The sequence below is a fragment of the Aquarana catesbeiana genome, linkage group LG07 (assembly GCF_042186555.1).
Source record: "Aquarana catesbeiana isolate 2022-GZ linkage group LG07, ASM4218655v1, whole genome shotgun sequence".
Lineage (NCBI taxonomy): Eukaryota > Metazoa > Chordata > Amphibia > Anura > Ranidae > Aquarana > Aquarana catesbeiana.
The window spans coordinates 162,090,790-162,112,101 of record NC_133330.1 but is presented as its reverse complement, the minus strand read 5'-3'; the positions used below and the strand labels follow the sequence as shown (position 1 = coordinate 162,112,101).

At 39.8% G+C, this 21,312-nt stretch overlaps 1 protein-coding gene across 2 annotated transcripts; it reads right to left on the bottom strand.

Moving 5' to 3' along the window:
- Nucleotides 1–8,881: 8,881 nt before the first annotated feature.
- Nucleotides 8,882–19,682, bottom strand: HMOX1 (heme oxygenase 1). Of its 2 annotated transcripts, none has more exons than XM_073592820.1 (5): nt 19,527–19,682; nt 13,602–13,722; nt 12,948–13,439; nt 10,722–10,818; nt 8,882–9,600 (listed from the first exon to the last, which is right to left on the bottom strand). In XM_073592820.1, the coding sequence occupies exons 1-5, from the start codon at nt 19,556–19,558 to the stop codon at nt 9,479–9,481; spliced, it is 864 nt and encodes a 287-aa protein (XP_073448921.1). In that variant the 5' UTR covers nt 19,559–19,682; the 3' UTR covers nt 8,882–9,478. The 2 variants fall into 2 exon arrangements, with proteins under 2 accessions (XP_073448921.1, XP_073448922.1); XM_073592821.1 differs by having other exon boundaries at nt 8,882–9,597.
- Nucleotides 19,683–21,312: the final 1,630 nt, after the last annotated feature.

Below are 21,312 nucleotides of genomic sequence, written 5' to 3'. Positions count from 1 at the left end.
TTCCAAATGGACTTTATTTAAATAATTTATGTGCTGGTTTATCAGCTGCATCCTCAACCAGAGTGCGCTCAATCCACCTCGCTTTGTTTGCATTCCCCTTATTACCCAAACTCCCCCAGCAGCACCCCTACCCCTGGGGTAGTGGAGTGAGGGGGGACTTGGTATTCCTATTTTAGTTTTTTTTTTTCTCTCCCCCCTCTTCAGATAAAATTTCATTATATGTCTTTTTAGTATTTGGTTTGTAATTGACATATGATTTATATATATATGAATTTTCTTTTGTAGCTTTAGTATTCTTTATTCATGAATATATAAGCAGAAATCCAGAGAAAGCACATTATGTGAAATGCGACAATCTTACACGCTGACATAATGTTGTAACTGTCCATGTATGGAAAATAATGTGCGGATATAAGACATGATGTAATTGGACTTATATTTGGATTTTTTAAAGTGATTGTAAAGGTTCATTTAAAAAAATGAAATAAAAAATAACAAACATGTTATACTTACTTGCCCTGTGCAAGGGTTTTGCACAGAGCGGCCCTGATCCTTCTTTTCTGGGGTCCCCTGGCAGCGCTCCTGGCTCCTCCTCCGCATCGAGTGCCCCCGCTCCCGAGTCCTGCTGTCTGTGTCAATGGACGTGGCAGCAAGACTCGGGAGCGCGCCACCCCTGGCTCCCGTATCACTGGATTTGATTGACAATGGCTCCTCCAGCTATCAATCTATCCAATGAGGACCCGAGACAGCAGCTGGAGCTGCTGTGCTCGTTCTCGTCGCTGGAAAGATCGGGTTCAGGTAAGTAAAAGAGGGGATCTTGGGGGAAGCTGCACACAGAAGGTTTTTCACCTTAATGCATCAAAGGCATTAAGGTGAAAAACCTTCAGACTTTACAACTCCTTAAGTAATGGTATTTTAATCATGTTTTGTATTAAAACTGCTTGACTTTTGATCCTGTGTGAGTTTGTATACCCCATTGTTGGCACAATTTAAAGTCCCACTCTCTAGGGGGATTCACATATCACCCTGGGTATCATCCTGAGTATCACCCAAGGGATGGTTGGAGCCCCATTAAGCCTTTTTTGTATTGCACTTATGGGATCTTTTCTCAAATACGGACTCCATATAGCACCCGCTACACACCCTCTTTACAAAACTATTCCCCCCCTAGACCCTCTGGACTCTTGGTTTTACTGACATGCCCAGTCCCTTTCCCCTACACCACTGAACATGTCTCCCTTCCCCTACCCACCCTCTTGACCCTACCCCATATCTGGTCCAGTTTGTTCCATCCCTGCACTCATTCTGCCTTGTCCTTTTTATTTTTCTACCTCTGTTCTACTTGTAGAAAAACACAGACCGCACATGAAAGGTCTCACTACTTGTCACAAAGAGGACTGTCAGGTATGGTTGGGATCGGGGACCCTCGGTGCGGCCTGCACACTCAATGGCAGTGTGCTCAGAGGGTGCGCACCCATGCAGGCCCATGCAGGCTACAGATGACCTGGTTCAGGGAAGCACAGAGATGAGGACATTGGAAAGCATGGAATATAGTGCAGCACTGAGGTGTGGGTCTTACGTGCAGGCAAGACACAGAATACAAGTAAGGAACACTGACTGCACTGGAGTGCAGGGCTCACAGGGAGACAAGAGTATCTTAGCGGCATTGGGATGCTGAGCTTACAGGAACCCAGAGGCAACAATATGTATGTGATACTTAGGGGTTCTAGGAAATTTAGGTGCACAGGAATACAGATGGAGTACATGATGAGTCCAGGACAGGAAGGATACCTATTGGTACTGTCTGGGGAGAACCTGGTCTCCTCCAGAGCATCTGAAGGTAGTGAAGGGTTGCGCTGCAGACGGCTCCCTGGTTGTGGTTCTCAGATTTACCCAAGCAAGCGGCTACTGGGAACTAAGGGCTTATAAACAGATAAAAATCCCTTGCAGCACTGATATGCAGGAATCGCTGGACAGTAGGGAATACAATCATAGCTCCCAACTGTCCCTGATTTTGAGGGACTATCCCTGATTTGGAACAAAGTCCCTCTGTCCCTCTTTCCTCCTCCTTTGTTCCTCATTTTGGTTTGATCTATGTAGTTGTATATAAAATGCACTAAATATCTTAATTTCTGCATTTATAAATTTCAAAAGCCATTATAAAGGGATGGGTTTAACTAATCAATTTTTTGTATAATTCTCTTTTAAGAGGGTGTGGCAGGGGTGTGTGTCCTATGCCTACATACACAGGATGTCAAGGAGTGAGTAGCGATGCAAAGAGACAAGAAGGAATCTCTAGTAGCAGGTAGAGGTGGACAGGGACAACAAACATGAAACAGACTAGAAATGCACTGAAATACATTGAGGCAGACTGCAGACACAGGCGCTAATAATGAAAGGCAGGATGAAACTCACAGAAGATCACAGAGGTGCTGGAAGGCTGAAAGCTGGCAAAGGTGCACAAAAAAAACTGAGGCACAAGGACACTGCAATTCTCAAAGGACAGGTGTAAGCATACAGGTTGCAAGCAGGAGCACACTCAGTGTTACTGGGGACAGGCTGGAAGACACTGGGGGTACAAAGAACATACTGGAAGACACTGGGGGTACAAAGAACATACTGGAAGACACTGGGGGTACAAAGAACATACTGGAAGACACTGGGAGACACTTGCAAATAGACACTAGGAACAAGGAAACCCAACTCACAAGTAGGGATGAGCCCGATGTTCGAGTGGAACGTAAGTTTGACTCGAACATCGGGTGTTTGCGGAATAGCGAACAATTTGGGGTGTTTGCAGCAAATTTGAAAGCCGCAGAACATCCTTTAAAAGTCTATGGGAGAAATCAAAAGTGCTAATTTTAAAGGCTTATATGCATGGTATTGTCATAAAAAGTGTTTGGGGACCTGGGTCCTGCACCAGGGGACATGTATCAATGCAAAAAAAAGTTTTAAAAAAAGCCATTTTTTCGGGAGCAGTAATTTTAATAATGCTTAAAGTGAAACAATAAAATTAAAAAAACTCTACTCAAAGGAAAATGGCGCTGTTCAAGTAATAAATTAGAGAAAACTATATGTGAATCCAATCCATTACTGTGAATATTGCCATATTATATATATATATATATATATATATATATATATATATATATATATATATATATATATATATATATATAAAAAACACAAATAAAAACTGAAATAAAAATATATATATAAATGGGATGTAAAAAATTATATATTATATATATATATATATATATATATATATATATATATGACAGTGATAATCAACTCATCAAAACAGGTGAAAGTTGATAGGTGCTAGGTACTATGTGGCACAATAACTGAACAATATATATGTGTGTGTGTGTGAACTCAAATAAGCATGTTTAAAAAACAACAATTGCACATCAAGCATTACCGTGTGCTACTCTGCACACAAAAAATAAATAAATAAAGTGACAAGTGCTAATTCCAGAATGAAAAGTTCCAAAAAATAAAATTGGTATGTGTGTATATTCATACACTATAAAAGGACAGTCTGAGTAGTGATCCATGCACAAAAAGAAATATAAAGGTGACTCTTCAGTGCTCCCCACTTTCATCTGTATCACCCTTTTGTGCTTGCACTCACCAGAGCGCCTAACCCCTGCAGGCGTAACAGGCGTAATAGCTGTATTTTAATGGCGGTGTCCCCCTTTTTTGCGAGGTATCCCTCAGATTAGTACAGCTGCAATCCACCTTTGCGCTCTGCTGTCTCCAGAGAAACTGGGTTGCATGTCCATGTGTCGCAGCGTTGGGCGTCCCCCCAAAAATCCATACCAGATCCTTATCCAAGAACGCAACCTGGCAGGCCGCAGGAAAAGAGGGGGGGACGAGAGAGCGCCCCCCCTCCTGAACCGTACCAGGCCACATGCCCTCAACATGGAGAGAGTGCTTTAGGGTAGCCCCCCAAAGTACCTTGTCCCCATGTTACTAGGGACAAGGGCCTCATCCCCACAACCCTTGCCCGGTGGTTGTGGTGGTCTGCAAGCGGGGGGGCTTATCGGAATCTGGAAGCCCCCTTTAACAAGGGGACCCCCAGATCCCGCCCCCCCCCCCGTTTGAAATGGTAACGGGTACATTGTACCCATACCATTTCACAAAAAAAAGTGTCAAAACATTAAAAAAAAAAACAAGACACACCTTGGGACAAGTCCTTTATTAAAAAAATTAAAATGTCCCACAAAGTCCATTGATCTTCTTCTATGGCTCCTCCAACGGACCGAAAAATAAAATAAAAAAGATCCGCCTCCATGGGAGGCACCCACCTTATGTCGTTTTTTTCAATGACTTTTATCTGTATTGCCAGATCTGACAATTCATTATAGCCGCCAGTACTTTTAATTTACTTTTTTTCCTTTAGAAATGTCATTTTGTGCAGGGACTGTTCTAAACATGGGAAAAATGTGCCACTTTACAGGCATACTATAGACACCCCTCAAGAAGAAATTAAAAGGAATATTTCACTTTTATTGTTTCACTTTAAGCATTATTAAATTCACTGCTCCTAAAAAAACGGACGTTTTTAAAACTTTTTTTACATTAATACATGTCCCCTGGGGCAGGACTCGGGTCTCCAAACACTTTCTTTGACAATAACTTGCATATTAACCCTTAAAAGTAGCACTTTTGATTTTTTTCCCCATAGACTTTAACGGTGTTCGCGTGTTCAAACAAATTTTTTGCCTGTTCACATGTTCTGCTGTGAACCAAACTGGGGGGGGGGGTTCGGCTCATCCCTACTCACAAGGAACATTGGAGTCACTAGGAGTTTCTCAGAACATAGAACATTAGAAGTATAGGGGTCACTTGGAATCTTCACAGGAAGCCAAGGACATGACGATGCACTGTGGGTACATTAGGAATCTTCTCCAGAAACCAGGGACATGAGAAAGCACTGGGAGTACACCAGCAGTCTTCTCAGGAATCTAGGTTTACCATGAAGCACTGGGCGTAAACTAGGAATCTTCTGAGGAAGCATTGGGGGTACACTAGGAATTTTCATGGAAATCACTGGGGGACCTGGCACTAGGAAAACTAGCTATTTTACAGGCAAAGCTTGAGGGAATGAGCACAACTTAAAGTATAATTAAAGTCAAAACTTTTTTTTTAGTTTTGTATAGAGTGGAGAGAGATTAGAAAACCTGTCAGTTTTTATTGTCTGTGTCCCTGTTAGGAGATCCATCCTTTCTATTTGTCCTGTTTACCATTATCATTGAAAGTAAAAGTAAAAATCCCAAATTTTGAGTTGTCCCCAGAAAAGTAATAGGGGGAATCTTCCAATGGGGACACTAGTTCTGGTGACCTAGGGGTCCCCAAAGGAAACCCTTTATTTGCAGGGATTTCATCTCACTTCCTGTTTGGCTATGGGACAGGAAGTGAAGGAAAATCTCTGCAATGGGACACAGATGGCAAGGTATAACCCTCCCCTTCTCTATTCAAAATGAAAAGAAAGTTTTGCCTATAGTTCTATATTAAAGTGGTGCTAAAGGATATATTTTTTCTTTAAAATTAAAAAGATGTTATGCTTACCTGCTCTGTGAAATGATATTGTATAAATGATAAGATCGGACTCTTACCTCTCCTTTTGCCAGCTTTGTCCATATCTCCTTTCTTCAGGTGCCCCTTCAGCAAGCTGTGTGCCATGGGGGCACCCCTGCAGACACGCTCCCTAGCCAGGCAGTGTGTTGCTGTAGACACATGACACATGACTCTCCCAGGTCTCTTTCTCCTTATTGGCTCACACAGCAGTGGGAGGAGAAAGCACGAGGTGGGACCAAGCCAAGCTCTGTGTGTGGATGGACAATGTCCATTCACAGGAGGGCTGCTCAGGAGCGAGCCTGTTTGAGTGCCCCCAGAGCAAGAGGCTTGCAACTGGGGGCCTTAGGCAGGGGGGAGGTGCCAGGACCACCGGCGATGGACCCAGAAAGAAGAGAATCAAGGCTGCTCTGTGCAAATCTATTGCACAGAATAAGTAAGTATAACATGTTTGTTATTACAAAAAAGTACAACCTTTAGAATCACTTTAAGGTAAAAAACATTTTAGTTTTAGAACCACTTTCAATAGAAGGAGAGATGGTCTAGCTGGGCATGTAGTTAACTGAATTAACAGCATGTGGTCAACAAGTCTTGAACACAAGTCTTGTGAGATAACAAGTAACAGCAGTACCTTGCAAGTTAAAGCTATACCAACTTGACCGTTGATCTTTGGGAATACAGGTGGCAGATATGCAGCAAAGGGATGAGAAAGAAGTCGCACAGGATAATGATGATACTGGTGATTTATTGTAAACTGACGAACAGCACAGGAACACAGGAATGTTGACGCGTTTCACACACTAAAGTACTTGATCACAACAAGCATCAGGCACAGATGTGTGACACTTGTGTTATGACCTAACTCTTTACAAAGTTGTAATTGTAACGTGTACAATTCTATACCTCTGTTACACAGTATCCAAAGATAAGTTAAAATGCAGGCCTGTGTGCCTTTAGACACCTCTGGGCACTGGTTACATGATGTTCCTTGATTTCATTGTACCACTACTTTTACTTCTACTGTGTTTCCTATACATAAAAGGATATAAAGAACAAAAAATACTCTACTCTCTCACAATCCATGGGAAGCCTTACTACACAAATCCATGGCAAATATTACTAAACACTAACAAACTCAAGCATGCATATCTTTATGGCTACTAAAGCATAGCAAGATCATGGAAAACTCCTACTCTCAACTTTAATGAAGTAAAACACAGAGCTATTGGTACAATGAAAAACTAACAGAATGAATAAGTAATATCCATAGCACATTTTTGAAGTTTTGGCAACCCAGGATAACTTACTGCGGTCAGCAAAGTATAGATGCACCTTTCAACCCTAGTCTGAGGTTGTTCTTACAATAGGTGCTGCACCCCAGCTTCTAGATTTTTTTCTAGCCTCCTCTCTTTTCTCTCTTCTGATCTTTAAATTTCATGTGCTATCTACTACTGTGCTTCAAGAAAGAGTTGTAGATGAAAATATTATTTTCTTTTATGTATTCATGCTTTGGACATGAATCCTCCTTTTTGTCAGGACCATATAATCTCATGATTTCTTGATTTTTTGGAATAAACAGTATGTAAACATTTGATGGCATTTTGTTATTAAAGTACAACAATAGGCAAAATCTTTTTTTTTATTTTGGATGGAGCAAGGGAGGGTTATAATCCCTGTCAGATTATTTTTCAACATCTGTGTTCCATTGTGGAGATTTTCTTTTACTCCCTGTCCCATAGCCAAACAGGAAGTGACAGGAAATCCCTGCAAATTAACGGAATCCCTTGGGGACCCTCAGGTCACCATTGGAAGATTTCCCCTCTATTATTTTTCTGGGGACAACCCAAAATGTGGGATTTTTTTTACTTTCACTTTCAATGATAATGGTAAAGAGGACAAATAGAGAGGATGAATCTCCTTAATGGGGGCACATACAGCAATAAAAACTGACAGGTATTCTAATCCCTCTATCCTTTATCCAAAACAAAAAAAAAAGAGTTTTGCCTTGAGTTAAAGCATTATGCCCCGTACACACGGTCGGACTTTGTTCGGACATTCCGACAACAAAATCCTAGGATTTTTTCCAACGGATGTTGGCTCAAACTTGTCTTGCATACACACGGTCACACAAAGTTGTCGGAAAATCCGATCGTTCTAAACGCGGTGACGTAAAACACGTACATCGGGACTATAAACGGGGCAGTGGCCAATAGCTTTCATCTCTTTATTTATTCTGAGCATGCATGGCACTTTGTCCGTCGGATTTGTGTACACACGATCGGAATTTCCGACAACGGATTTTGTTGTCGGAAAATTTTATAGCCTGCTCTCAAACTTTGTGTCGGAAAATCCGATGGAAAATGTGTGATGGAGCCTACACACGGTCAGAATTTCCGACAACTAGGTCCTATCACACATTTTCCATCAGAAAATCCGACCGTGTGTACGGGGCATTAGGGTAATGTCATAATGTGCACACTGGCACATTATGAAAGACGTACCTGAAAATGAAGCCCTCCAGCAGCACACTGTCATCACTCACAGGGCTTCCATTTTCACCCAGTCTTCCTTCCAGGTTAGCAGGCTGCGGACATCTGATTGGCCGAGCCGCAATGTCGTCACTCCTGCGCAGGAGATATATACTGTACCTATGTACAGTATATATCTATATACCTAGGTATATATAGGTATATATACTGTACCTATGTACAGTATGTACCTATATACTATACCTTGTATAGGCTTACCTGTAGGAATAAATCAGCAAAAACACCTTTACTACTAAGTCATCTTTCCACACTCACCTATCAGTATTTTTCCTGTTCATCTTAAACCAATAAAAAAATAGTAAAATAAACACTTCAGGGGTTCCAACCCTTTTCCGTTATAGCAAAAGTTCAAATATACTTAAACATGTTTAAAAATGCTTACAACAATACCTAGAACAACATGTCCACGTTCTTGATGCTGAAATATGTTGCTCTTATAGTGCACATTGCATACCCCCCCCCCCCTTCTTCATTCTGTACCTCTTATTTGTTTTAAATTGAATTGAGCAAAAAAAAATGTTTCTTTGAAATATAAATGATAGAGCCATTTCTATTTACAAGTTAGTAATACATTTATTTTTAGACTGTAAAAAAAAAAAACGTTTAGTTCAATCACCTGGATTGATAGGTATACATACATATGTTACAAAAGATAAAAAATTCTTACAACGGTTATTTACAATATTCTTAAGAACATACAAATATAAGAAATTCCAAAAATAATACCTATGGTACTTTGTAACACTTTGGGGGAAAATTACTAAAACTAGTGCACACAGAATCTGGTGCAGCTCTGCATAGTAACCAATCAGCTTCTAGGTTTTATTGTGAGTATGAATGTTTTATATGTACAATACTGAATATAGTTCTCTAATCACCTAAAAAGTGACACCTTACAAGCTCTGTTGGAATGAAACCCACAAAATGATTAACGAGCTGAAAGATGAAGCAACAGTTTCACATGTATCACTACTGAATTTGTTAGATTGCTCCACTGATTTAGAAGTCATGCACATTTATATTTCATGTCTTCCTAATGGGAGCACATGAAAGCCTAACCAATCATGTTACAGAATGAAAGACGACCTGCTGGAAAGATTCAAATATTGTATTGAATAAATAATGGAATGATAAAGGCAAAATGTATTATTGCTTTTTAGTGATATAAGCAGGCATGACAGATTTCTGTTTAGGTAAAGCAATCAAATAACATGATTATGTGCATTTTGGTGTAACAATCATAACACAAATCATCTAAAAGTTTGTCTTCTTTGCAGACAAAGCAGTTGTAGCATTCAGATATGCCAAGAGTTTTTCATTATAATCATTTTTACAAATATTTTTTTTTATAAAATGTAAAGTCCCATGATGGCCAAGAGAACACATCCACCAATGGCAACCCATCTTGGAAACTGTTTGAAGAATGTTGTCTGCTCAGAGGTATGGATCCTGTAGTTGGAGTCTCCTGCTAAAAGGGGAAGAACATAAATAAGCATTAATAGTTAGTCATATTTTAGGATTTTTCTTGTCCATAGTTTTTAAATAACAATACTATTTCTACTTGAATAACAAATACACATCTTTTTCTGAGTACAACATACTCTTTTCTTTCAGGTATTTCGATGCATTCTATTAATAAGGTTAAGGTTATACTTGAATATTTGTAAAAATGACTGATCCACAAGGCAAATCTATACGCTTTCAATTTCCACATGTAAGAGACAGTAAAATTAGTTCTTTCGGCCCCTTAAGAGTTAACTTCTGCATTCTAAAGGACTTACTGAATAGGTTAAGTAACTGCAGATGAGAAGTCCCCCAGAAACCCTCCTGCAGACTTTATAACACGAGAATAGGATGTGGAAAAGGGAGATGTGATAGGCTACAAATACATTTCAATTCATCAGATTGCCTGCAAAATGCATTTCTAACTCCTCTCTACTGCAAATCTTAAACAATTATAAGGCAACTGTAATAGTTAATGTTAGATTAAAATACTTTTCGTCATTTTTTTTTTCAAATCACACAAATGTTTTTAGTAGAATGTATTTGATTCTAAATAAAACAGCTGCCATTCTGTAAGTATTTTTTAATAAATTGCTGAAGAGAGGGAGAAGTGTCTTTATTTCTTATAAAGATATTATAAAACCCATCTAATTGACCCCTTTATCAGGTATGTTTTGAGGGAGTAACCACTTACCTGTCCTTCTGACCACTTTTAAGGACCTCATTCTCAATGCCCACATGAACTACTAACAGCATATTGGTGTGCTAAATCTGTCATGATGCCAGCCAATATCCTTTATTAGGAACCACAGTTTTTCAAAAATTAAATTTAAAAAGCTAAATTTGCCCAAGACAAAACCAGTGGATAGGATTTCAGGAGAAAATCTAGTGAACTAATGATACAAATGTTCCTTAAATATTAGTTCATCTCCACTATGTTGATCGTCAGTCTACAAGATTACCTGCCCCACAATGAATAAAGCTACAACTGAACAGTCAAAATCACATTATTCTAATTATTACTATTTCACTGGTATTGTTTTACATCTTGAAAAATCAGTTCAAAATGGAATAATAATATCTAACCTTTTATTGATTTGGGTACTCTGTTTCTTAATGTTGAAGCGTCATCTGTTATATTGTCATTCTGTCTTGTTGATAATGTTTGCAGTTCTTCAAACACCTTAAAAAAGAATACACTAAATTAGATATATGATAAAAGTTACTTTTTTTTCATAAAAATGTAATATGATGGCCAGGGCTACCTGTAAAGACAGGTATGGCAAAATCTTGTGTGCACCTTGCTTCTCATTTTTCCTGTTTTTAGCACAGATAATGAAAAGGCCATAGATAAAAAGCATATCAGGACATAATGGGTTCTCTCTTTTTCCATGGTTCAGGTCCAGCTCCACACCTTTAGCCCTAGGTGGACTTTGATAACTGTGAACCACGTGGTCACACATATGTTTACAACTATAGGCTCCTGTATGACAGTCTAAGAAACTAACAAATCCAATGACTATATATTGCACAAGCCTCATACAGTAAACACATTACTTTCTTTACCTTCCCTGACTGAGCCAAATCCTCCTTTATTTGTGTCTCATATGCTTCCCTTTCCAGGCACTGCAGATCACAGTAGCAGGAGGAGAGCCAAAAAGCAGTGGGTAGGACTAGGTGTGGCCAGGTGCTGATTGACAAGCTACAGGATTGACAATCAGCAGTGACAATGCTGATAGCCATGCCCTCTGCAACATTTTTTTTTATTCTACTGTAGTGCAAGCAGGCATATCCTACATGAGAGTGGTGACACTGTTCTGAATTCAGGAGCAGTGCAGCATCAATGCCACACCATCAAACCTACATTGGTTGGGCTTCACTAGCAGGCTTTGAAGGTATTTGTGGGACTTGATTGGAGGGCTTTGAGCCAATGAGCACTTTAAAAGAAATACACCTTTTTCTTTAGGATGTGTAAATATGGGCTCATTAGAAAACAGCATGTTATTTTAAATGTACAGGTGCTGAAATTGTTATAGTTAGTCAATATGTACTTCTTTCCATATGCTACGGATCTGAGAACAGCTGTTACCTGACATTCTCAGAAGCTATGTTTATATACAAATCTTTTCTGCATTATATTTAATGATAGCATAGCTCATCCAATAGCAAAGCTGAGAGCAACTTGTCAAAAAAAGGAAACTCTTTTGCTATGATCTGTTGAGAGTATTGTAGTATTAGTAAAGGTAAAGTTCTTAGGAAGACCATAATGCCCCGTACACACGGTCGGATTTTCCGATGGAAAATGTCCGATCGGAGCGTGTTGTCGGAAATTCCGACCGTGTGTGGGCTCCATCGGACATTTTCCATCGTATTTTCCGACACACAATGTTGGAGAGCAGGAGATAAAATTTTCTGACAACAAAATCCGTTGTCGGAAAATTCCGATCGTGTGTACACAAATCCGACGGACAAAGTGCCACGCATGCTCAGAATAAATAAAGAGATGAAAGCTATTGGCCACTGCCCCGTTTATAGTCCCGACGTACGTGTTTTACGTCACCGCGTTCAGAACGATCGGATTTTCCGACAACATTGTGTGACCGTGTGTATGCAAGACAAGTTTGAGCCAACATCCGTCGGAAAAAATCCTGGGATTTTGTTGTCGGAATGTCCGAACAAAGTCCGACCGTGTGTACGCCCTATAAGAGTTGGTTTTGAGTTTCTTGGGTATGATATGTTGAGTGGAAAGACAGACAGGGATTTACTTTGTTAACTTCTATTAATCAGGCCCATATACTACTGTGGAGCTAGAGGTATGAGGACATCATGAAGTATTTTACACAAAAGTATTAGTAGTGTTTTTGAATTTTGCAACCCAAACAATACTTGCTGGAGTGGCCCAATTATTTGGTTAGTAGGGGTCCAACTGCTTTTTTTTAAAGCCAAGACTCTATTAAGCACTGGTGAGGGAAAAGAAACTGGGTCCTTTGAGGAGGAGTAATAATGTGTACACTTTTAAATATTGGAGTGGTAGTGCAACTTTCTACAGCAGCCATAACACAACTATGAAAAGGGAGTAAGGTGTAGCTGGAAGGGGAGGGGACTTTGTGCTAAAAGTACACCAACAAATGTATAAAATAGCAGGTAACATTTAATTATTGTGCTAGCAAATTTGTCTCCATTATGATAACCAGGTGAAGATGTACAGTAGTGCTCACAAATTATTATTTTAGTTCTTAACCTTTAGATGAATTATTAATCTATTTCTTTGAATGGATTTTTTCTTGCCCAACAAAAATATAGAATAATTACCTTTACATTAAGCAAAAATGCTGTCTTTGCTTCTTCTAAGATTTTTTTCTTGGTAGCACTGTCAAAATCTATAGAGTTCATTCTGGAGCGATAGAGCTGTTTGAACTTTGTTGCGTTGGTAACATGTTGAAAGGTGAAAAAGGCCAGTCCTTCCCCAGTGGCTGGTAGCTGAAGTGCTTTCTGAGCAATCTTTTTGAGAACTTGACCACCTGAAAGGTCTCCTAAATATCTTGTGTATGCATGAGCTAACAGCAACTCTGGTTCCTTACGACCGATATGATGAAGCCTCTCTACATAATTTTTAGTGGACTGTGGGAAATTGATCTTTTTTCGCCACTGTGGTCCATAGAAGTATTCAAGATCTTCTTCCAAAGCACTTTTGCGATGGAGTTCCAGAGGGAAGTACAGTGGGGAAAATACTGGATTTTCTTTGTTGCGTTCAATTTCCCCTTCCAGGGCTTCGTACACATAGTATAAGGATGACATGACAAGCTATAAATGAGAGAAAGTCAAAATATCAGATAAAAGACCTGGCATATTTTCACGTTTATGATATCTCAAGAGTAAAAATGTAATACTTTATACTGACTAAATTTGTGTAAAATCTCCACAATGTTATCTTTGTTATGATAATCAGCTAGATAAAAATGTTACCTTGAACTCATGTAATGTGACGTGTCCTTTCTGAAAATTTATCATGAACTCTGTGTTTTCTGCTTGCTGATGGACATCCTTTGTTGCTTCTTTCAAGGCCTCAGACAAGTCCCCCATAACACTAAAAGAGATAATATTTCAAAGTTTTTTTTTATAAATGATTAAAGCAAACATGTAAAAAATGTAGCTTGACAGTGGTACTTTGTAATAGTTATTCACAAACTGTAGAAAGGATTAAAAATAATATCTAATTACGTAGATTAGACTTTAAGCAATACAATACTTTCCTGTCCTAGACATTTTTCAAAAACCAATCCCCCACTGTGGCATCACATTTTTTACATGTTCTTACCATAAATAAAAATACCATTAGATATAAAATTTAGCACCTCTCAGGCAAGCTGGTTACAGATCATTTAGAAATCAATAGTATGTCTATGGGCTCATCTTAAATTGGCTGGCTATATTCTGATGTAGAATGGATCAGCTGGGTTGAATGTTCCTGGCTAGTCACATATGTGATCAGTAAAGCCCAACTCTAGGCAAAACATTTTATCTTGTTTTGGATAGAGCAGGGAAGGGTTACAGCCTCTGTCAGGTTTTTATGTCTGCCTGTGTGCCTATTGGGGAGATTTCCCCTTACTGTCAGGTAAGGAAGGGGTAGAACTTTTGACAATGTTTTATTGCTTTTGGGGCCTTCTTACCCTTGTTAGACACCTCTCATTTGTTTACAGGTTTAATAGGAACAGAAAGTGAAGGAAAATCTCCCCAATTAGTCAACATACAGAAAAAAAAAAAAAAGCTGGTGTTAGAGGTAGCAGTAAATCAAAGCAGGAATAGTGTCACTTTCAGTCTACGGTGAAAGTAAACAATTTTTTTTTTAAAGCATAAGATCAATATTTTTTTTATCTTTTGCTTTCAAAGGTAGAGGAGAGATTTGGGGTCTTATAGAACCCAGATCTCTCCATAAAGAGGACCTGTCATCCCTCATTTCTATTACAAGGGATGTTTACATTCCTTGTAACAGGAATAAAACTGATAAAAAAAAAAAATGAACCAGTGTAAAAAATAAATAAAAAAGTAAAAAAAAATTGAAAACACTCCCATCTCTCTGTGCACACATGTAAGTCATCGCCACAAATGTTAGCGTGAGAGCAATAATTCTAGTGCTAGACCTCATCTGTAACTCTAAACAGGTAACCTGTAAGAAAATTGAAAGCGTCGCCTATGGAGATTTTTTGTAGTTTGTCGCCATTCCACGAGCATGTGCATTTTGAAGTGTGACAGTGACATGTTAGGCATCTAATTATTCAGCTTAACATCATCTTTTATATTTTACCAAAAACTGGGTTATATATTGTGTTTATGGCATTAAAATTCATTAAAGTGTATTTTTTTGTTTTTAAAATGAGTTAATAAAACGGCTGTGCAAATACTGTGTGCGAATATATATATATATATATATATATATATATATATATATATATATATAATATTTGGAGATTCTATGTAATTTTCTAGCAAAAAATACAGATTTTTACTTGTAAACAAAAAGTGCCAGAAAAGGCTTGGTCCTAAAAATTGATGGGAAATCCAAAATGTTACAGTTGTCCTCAAAGCGGGAATCAGGAAAAATCGTCCAATGGTGACACCTGTTCTAGAGACATCTGCCAAAGAGGAGAAATTTTCCTCACTTTGTAGAGAGTTCCTCTCACTTCCTGTTCTGTCTTCATGACAGAAAGTGAAGAAAATGTCCTCAATAGGGCATAGACAGCAAATAATAAATTGACAGGCACTTTATCCCTTCCATATTCTATCCAAAACTAAAAAAAAAGGTTTGGGGGATGTATACACATTAACAATGGGTTATGATTTCAGAATGTGGTGCTTATAGAAATAATTTACAGAAAGTGCCATAAATCTTCCCAGTAACCTGTTGAAAATGTTAGGATCTGTGCACAAATGCTATCTGAAGACCGCTTTTCTTTGGCCAAGAATTTTAAGATGTCAGATGGACATTTCTGCCAGTAGCGAAAAATTGCCAGCTAAAGATTCACTAAGGCCAGCGGCCGACAATAGAGGAAGCAATTTTATAGAGACAGACAGGCAAGCTCTTTAGCGATCCTAATGCCGGTAATTTCTCACTAGTGGCAGGATCACCTATCTTACTATCTGACATCAGCTTTAAGGCTCTGTACACACAGGCCAGATGTTGTCAGGCGGCATTGCTGGGTTCAATAGAAACCAGACGACATTCGGCCTGTGTGTACTGCAGCCAGTCCAAAAGGGGCATGACCGAAAAAGTTCTGATCAGTGCTCTCAGCCAATGGTGAGGGGGTGTCCCCCTGTCAGAACATAGTTGAACAGCAGGGGAGATTGCTGTACTAACATTGGATTGTTGGTACAGTGGCATCGACCTGAGCTGTCAGGTTTATTTTTAACTGCTTCAGATCCGCACTATAGCCGAGTGACGGCTACAGTGCGGATCTGCTTTTCAGGGAGTACGTCTATTGATATCCTCCCCTTTGCAGGCTCGCCACGCCCCCCTGAAGGGCACGCGCGGCGCTCACTGTGATCACCCGAGTCAATGAGATCCCGGCCCCTTACCACGTGATCAGCTGTCAGCCAATGACAGCTTATCACTTGATGTAAACAGAAGATTGGTAATCGATGGCAGCGCAAGGAGAAAGAAAGCCGATCACCAGCTTCTGTTTGAAGGGACATCGGTCCCGAAGAGGTACAGCCTGTTATGTGCCCACCAGTACCATCTGCCAGTGCCCACAGTGCCACAAATCAGTGCCCACAGTGCCACAAATCAGTGCTCACAGTACAAAAGTGCCAGCAATCAGTGCCCACAAGTGCCACCTATCAATGCCCACCAGTGGTGCCTCATCAGTGTCACCTAGCAGTGCTGACGATCAGTGTCACCTACCAGTGCCGATCAGTGCCCATCACTGCCACCCATCAGTGCCCATCACTGCCACCCATCAGTGCTCATCATTGCCACCTATCAGTGCCACCTATCAGTGCCACCTATTAGTGCCCTTTAGTGCCACCTATCAATGCCCATCAGTGCCACCCATCAGTGCCACCTCTCAGTGCCCACCAATGCCACCTATCAGTGCCAACCAGTGCCACCTCATCAATGCCCACCAGTGCCACCTATTAGTGCCTATCAGTACCGCCTTATTAGTGCCCATCAGTGTTGCCTTATCGGTGCCCATCATTGCAGCCTATCGGTGCCCATCAGTGCAGCCTATCAGTACCTATCAGTGCAACCTATCTGTGCCCATCAGTGTAGCCTCATCAGCGTACATCAATGAAGGAGAAAAATTACCTGTTTGCAAAATTAATTAACAAAATATAAAACGATTTTGTATTTTTTTTTTTTTTTTAAATGTGGTCTTTTTTTAACTTTTTTAACAAAAAATAAAAAACCCAGAGGTGATAAAATACCACCAAAAGAAAGCTCTATTTGTGGGAAAAAAATTATAAAAATGTAATTTGGGTACAGTGTTGTATGACTGCGTAATTGTCATTCAAAGAGTGACAGTGCTAAAAGCTGAAAATTGGTCTGGGCAGGAGGGGGGTTTAGGTGCCCAGTAAGCAAGTGGTTAGTAACATAGAGAACTATTACGTATGACAGACTGCCTGTACAACTAATACGTGTTTGCATAGCTGCTCAGTATTAAAAGGTACATACAATGTAGCTAATTGTGCAAAGAAATGTCAAAAGAAACAGAGAATGTTGTAGATTAACATAGTGATTACTCTGACATACTTTTGTAATGTATTCATTTATTGCACAATAATACTAATGCCTGTTTGCATGTTTCGCATTCTTTAGTGACACATTATAGACATTCTTATTAGTGCTTAAAGTGCAACTGTAGCCAAAAAGTTTCTTTTAGTTTTGGATAGGGCGAAGAGGGATTAGAACATCTTTCAGATTTTTATTGCTGTCTGTGTCACCGTTAGGGTTGCCATACACACCACAATCTGTACAATCCCTGAACAATCTCATTTACATCTAACAAAACTCGTGTTTACATGTTAGTAGATCCAATGAAGATGTTACAATCATATTGTGCAGTGTACAGCTAGCTTTAGGGAGCTTCACCCTCTCTATTTGTCCTGGTGACTATTATCACTAATGCCCTGTACACACGATCGGACATTGATTGGACATTTCGACAACAAAATCCATGGATTTTTTCCAACGGATGTTGGCTCAAACTTGTCTTGCATACACACGGTCACACAAAGTTGACGGAAAATCCGATCATTCTGAACGCGGTGACATAAAACACGTACGTCGGGACTATAAACGGGGCAGTGGCCAATAGCTTTCATCTCTTAATTTATTCTGAGCATGCGTGGCACTTTGTGCGTCGGATTTGTGTACACACGATCGGAATTTAAACGATCGGATTTTGTTGTTGGAAAATGTTATATCCTACTCTCAAACTTTGTGTGTCGGAAATTCCAACTGAAAAAGTCAGATGGAGCACACACACGATTGGAATTTCCGCCAACACAATCCGATTGCACTTTTTCCATCGGAAAATCCGACCGTGTGTACAGGACATAAGAGTGAAGGTGAAAGAAAATGACAAATTTTAAATTTGAAAGAATGAAGATCTTCCAATGAGGACACTCATTATGGTGACAACCAAGGATGGAGGAATTTCTTCTAACTTCTGGCAATGGGACAGGAAGTGAAGGGAAACCTCCCCAAGAGGACACAGATGGCAAAAAAACAACTACCCAGCAGGGGTTATAACCCTCCTGTATTCTGTCTAAAACAGTTTTGGTTTTAGTTTTAAGTTAAACTGTAATCACAGCTGACAGAGAGACTTCTTTATACAGACAAACCTATAAGCAGGGAGGTGAATAGCATAACAGAAGCCGTTTGTTCAATGTGTTTCATTGGAAATTCGGAATGGGACAGATTATGCATCCCATCCTGCTGTTGTCCCAAGATTCCACAATAGACCAGTGTTGCCAACCGTCAGTATTTTTAGCCAGTAAAAAACTTTTGGCACTTTTCTCCTGCCAGTAAATGCCAGTAAGAGGAAAAGGTTGCCAGTAAAAAATATATGTGACGCTTGGCTCGGAACTGGGCATGTGCAGCTCGGGTCCGGAGCTGGACAGGACCATCTAAGTTCCTTCTACAGTGTGTTCAGGTAGTACCGGTGGGGGATAGGTCTGGCGGAGATGGTGCCTGAGCATGTCGTGTGATGTCATGGTGCAAGGGAGCCAAGCAGAGTGACCAGAGCCTCGTGTGCTTGTCTGTGGGATGGGAGCAAGGCAGGCCAGGATCGGGACTGTCAATGCTGTTTGGACTGGAGGGGACTGAGAGGACCACCTGGCATGGATAGAGACTGTCACTGTGACTCAGGAGGGACATGTCAGTGATCTGTGCTGCTGCACACTGCTGTCAGTGTCACTCTGAGAGTATATTTCATGTGCATGTGTCGCCCATTCTAATTTCCTGCCCCCGAGTTCTGTCCCTGAGCCACTTACTTACTATATTGAGAATAAAATAGGAAATATGCTTTTTGCCTTAATATCTACCTTAAATCAACTGTAATTTTGTAACTTTTGGAAATGCCAGTAAAAAACTTAACTGTGCTAGTAAATTTTGGGTGTCGTGTCAGTAAATTTCAATCTGGTAGGTTGGCAAAAACTGCACTAGACTGCTTGTTGGCTTTCTATCAGACTTACCAAATAAACAATAAATATAAATATACTGGGAAATAATTTTGCAGCATAATTGAAATAAGGCCTATTCACCACATGAATCAAAGGCTAAATAAAACGTATGTGATTTACTCAGCTATACAGGCAGTAATATAAGTAGGGGGGGGGGGTAAGTCACAAAATTTAGTATGTAAAAATAAAACATAAGAGTAACATGCTTACCCGTTGGATTCCTTTCTGTCGGATGATTCCATGTTCGGTCTCTGAGTCTCTCTGATGTGTTGTCCTCACTGAGTTGTGCAGGCAGCTTCTGATGAACAATAATACGCTCGCTCTTCTCTTTTATAGGAGAACTGCTTCTCCTTTTCCAGTCACGTGACAGGGCTAGGAGTGCTGACTGGGATCTTTCCAAATACACATTATTACAGACTGAGGAGGAGAGAAAGGAGAAAAACAGGAGTTAGTAGAAGTACACTGATTTGTGCCATGTTGTAACTTCTGCCTAGAGGGAAGTGAATACTCATTACACTGCAGAAATATACATATGTCTAACTGACTATTGGGTGTGAACTTGGGTATGCTTTTTTAACTGAGTTGACCACCATAAGCTTAAAACTGTTTTTTGGACCCCACAGCACCTATCCACAAACCTGTAAACGGTGTTAATTTTGTCTACGAAAATATTTTAACACTGGTACTGGAGATTTTAGTCAACTAAAATACGACTAAAACTAAAATAATTCAGATGACTAAAATAGGACTAAAGCTAAATTGGCCTTTTATTCAAAAGACTATGACTAAAACTAAATCGAAATTTGACGTCCAAATTAACAACGGCATTGCAATTCCATCCCCAGCCTGTAATAATAGCACATTAAAGTTTAAACATGCACTATTGCACTACCACATAAGAATAAGTGAGGGGCATCTACTAAGCTGCTGAAAGGGAAAAAAAATAAGAAAAAGTATGTGTGTGTTATAAAATTTTGCAAACAGGTAATTTTTCTCTTTCATTGATGTGCGCTGATGAGGTTGCACTGATCGGAACTTATAGGCTGCACCGATGGGCACTGAAAAGGTGGAACTGATAAGGCTGCACTGATGGGCACTGATGAGGTGGCATTGATAGATGACACTGATGGGTGGCACTAATGGGCAGCACTGAAAGGCACTAATAGGTGGCTACATATACTGATAGGTGGCACTGGGCACTAATGGGCACTGATAGGCACTGGTAGGTGACACTGAAAGGCAGCATTAATGATGAGGCACTGATGGGCACTGATTGGCAGCACTAATGGGCACTGATAGGTGGCACTGGTGGGCATTGATAGGTGGCACTTGTAGGCACTGATATGCAGCACTACTTTGCGCTGGTAGGTGGCACTGATGGGCACTGGTAGGTGGCACTGGTGGGCACAGATGAGGCAGCAATGGCTCGCCCTGTTCAGGACTGATGTCCCTCTGACAGAAGCCGGTGATTGGCTTTTTTTTTCTCCTCACGCTGTCAGCAAATCAATCAGTATACTCCTATTGTAATTTTTTTTTACCAATAATATGTAGAAGAATATATATTGGCCTAAACTGTTGAAGAAATTTGTTTTTTAAAAACATTTTTGGGGATATTTATTATAGCAAAAAGTAAAAAATATAGTTTTTTTTTTCAAAATTGTCACTCTTTTTTTGTGTATAGCGGAAAAAATAAAAACTGCAGAGGTGAACAAATAGCACCAAAAGAAAGCTCTATTTGTATGAAAAAAAGGACGCAAATTTCGTTTGGGTACAGCATTGCATGACTGCGCAATTGTCAGTTAAAGCGACGCAGTGCCAAATTGTAAAAAGTGCTCTGGTCAGGAAGGGGGTAAATCCTTCCGGGGCTGAAGTGATTAAATGTGTTAACCAATAACCAAAAGGTCAGTTGCCAAGACTTGAGGTTAACTGAATTGGTCTGGTAGCTATACTTATTTACACTGTCCACCCATAAATATGGTGACAATACCCCCAATAA

Coding starts and splice junctions, on each gene's coding strand:
- HMOX1 (XM_073592820.1), bottom strand. CDS start 19,558: ATGGAATCATCCGACAGAAAGGAATCCAACGG. Junction 13,723..19,526: donor GACAGAAAGGAATCCAACGG/GTAAGCATGTTA, acceptor TATCTCTTTTAG/TGTTATGGGGGACTTGTCTG. Junction 13,440..13,601: donor TCACATTACATGAGTTCAAG/GTAACATTTTTA, acceptor TCTCATTTATAG/CTTGTCATGTCATCCTTATA.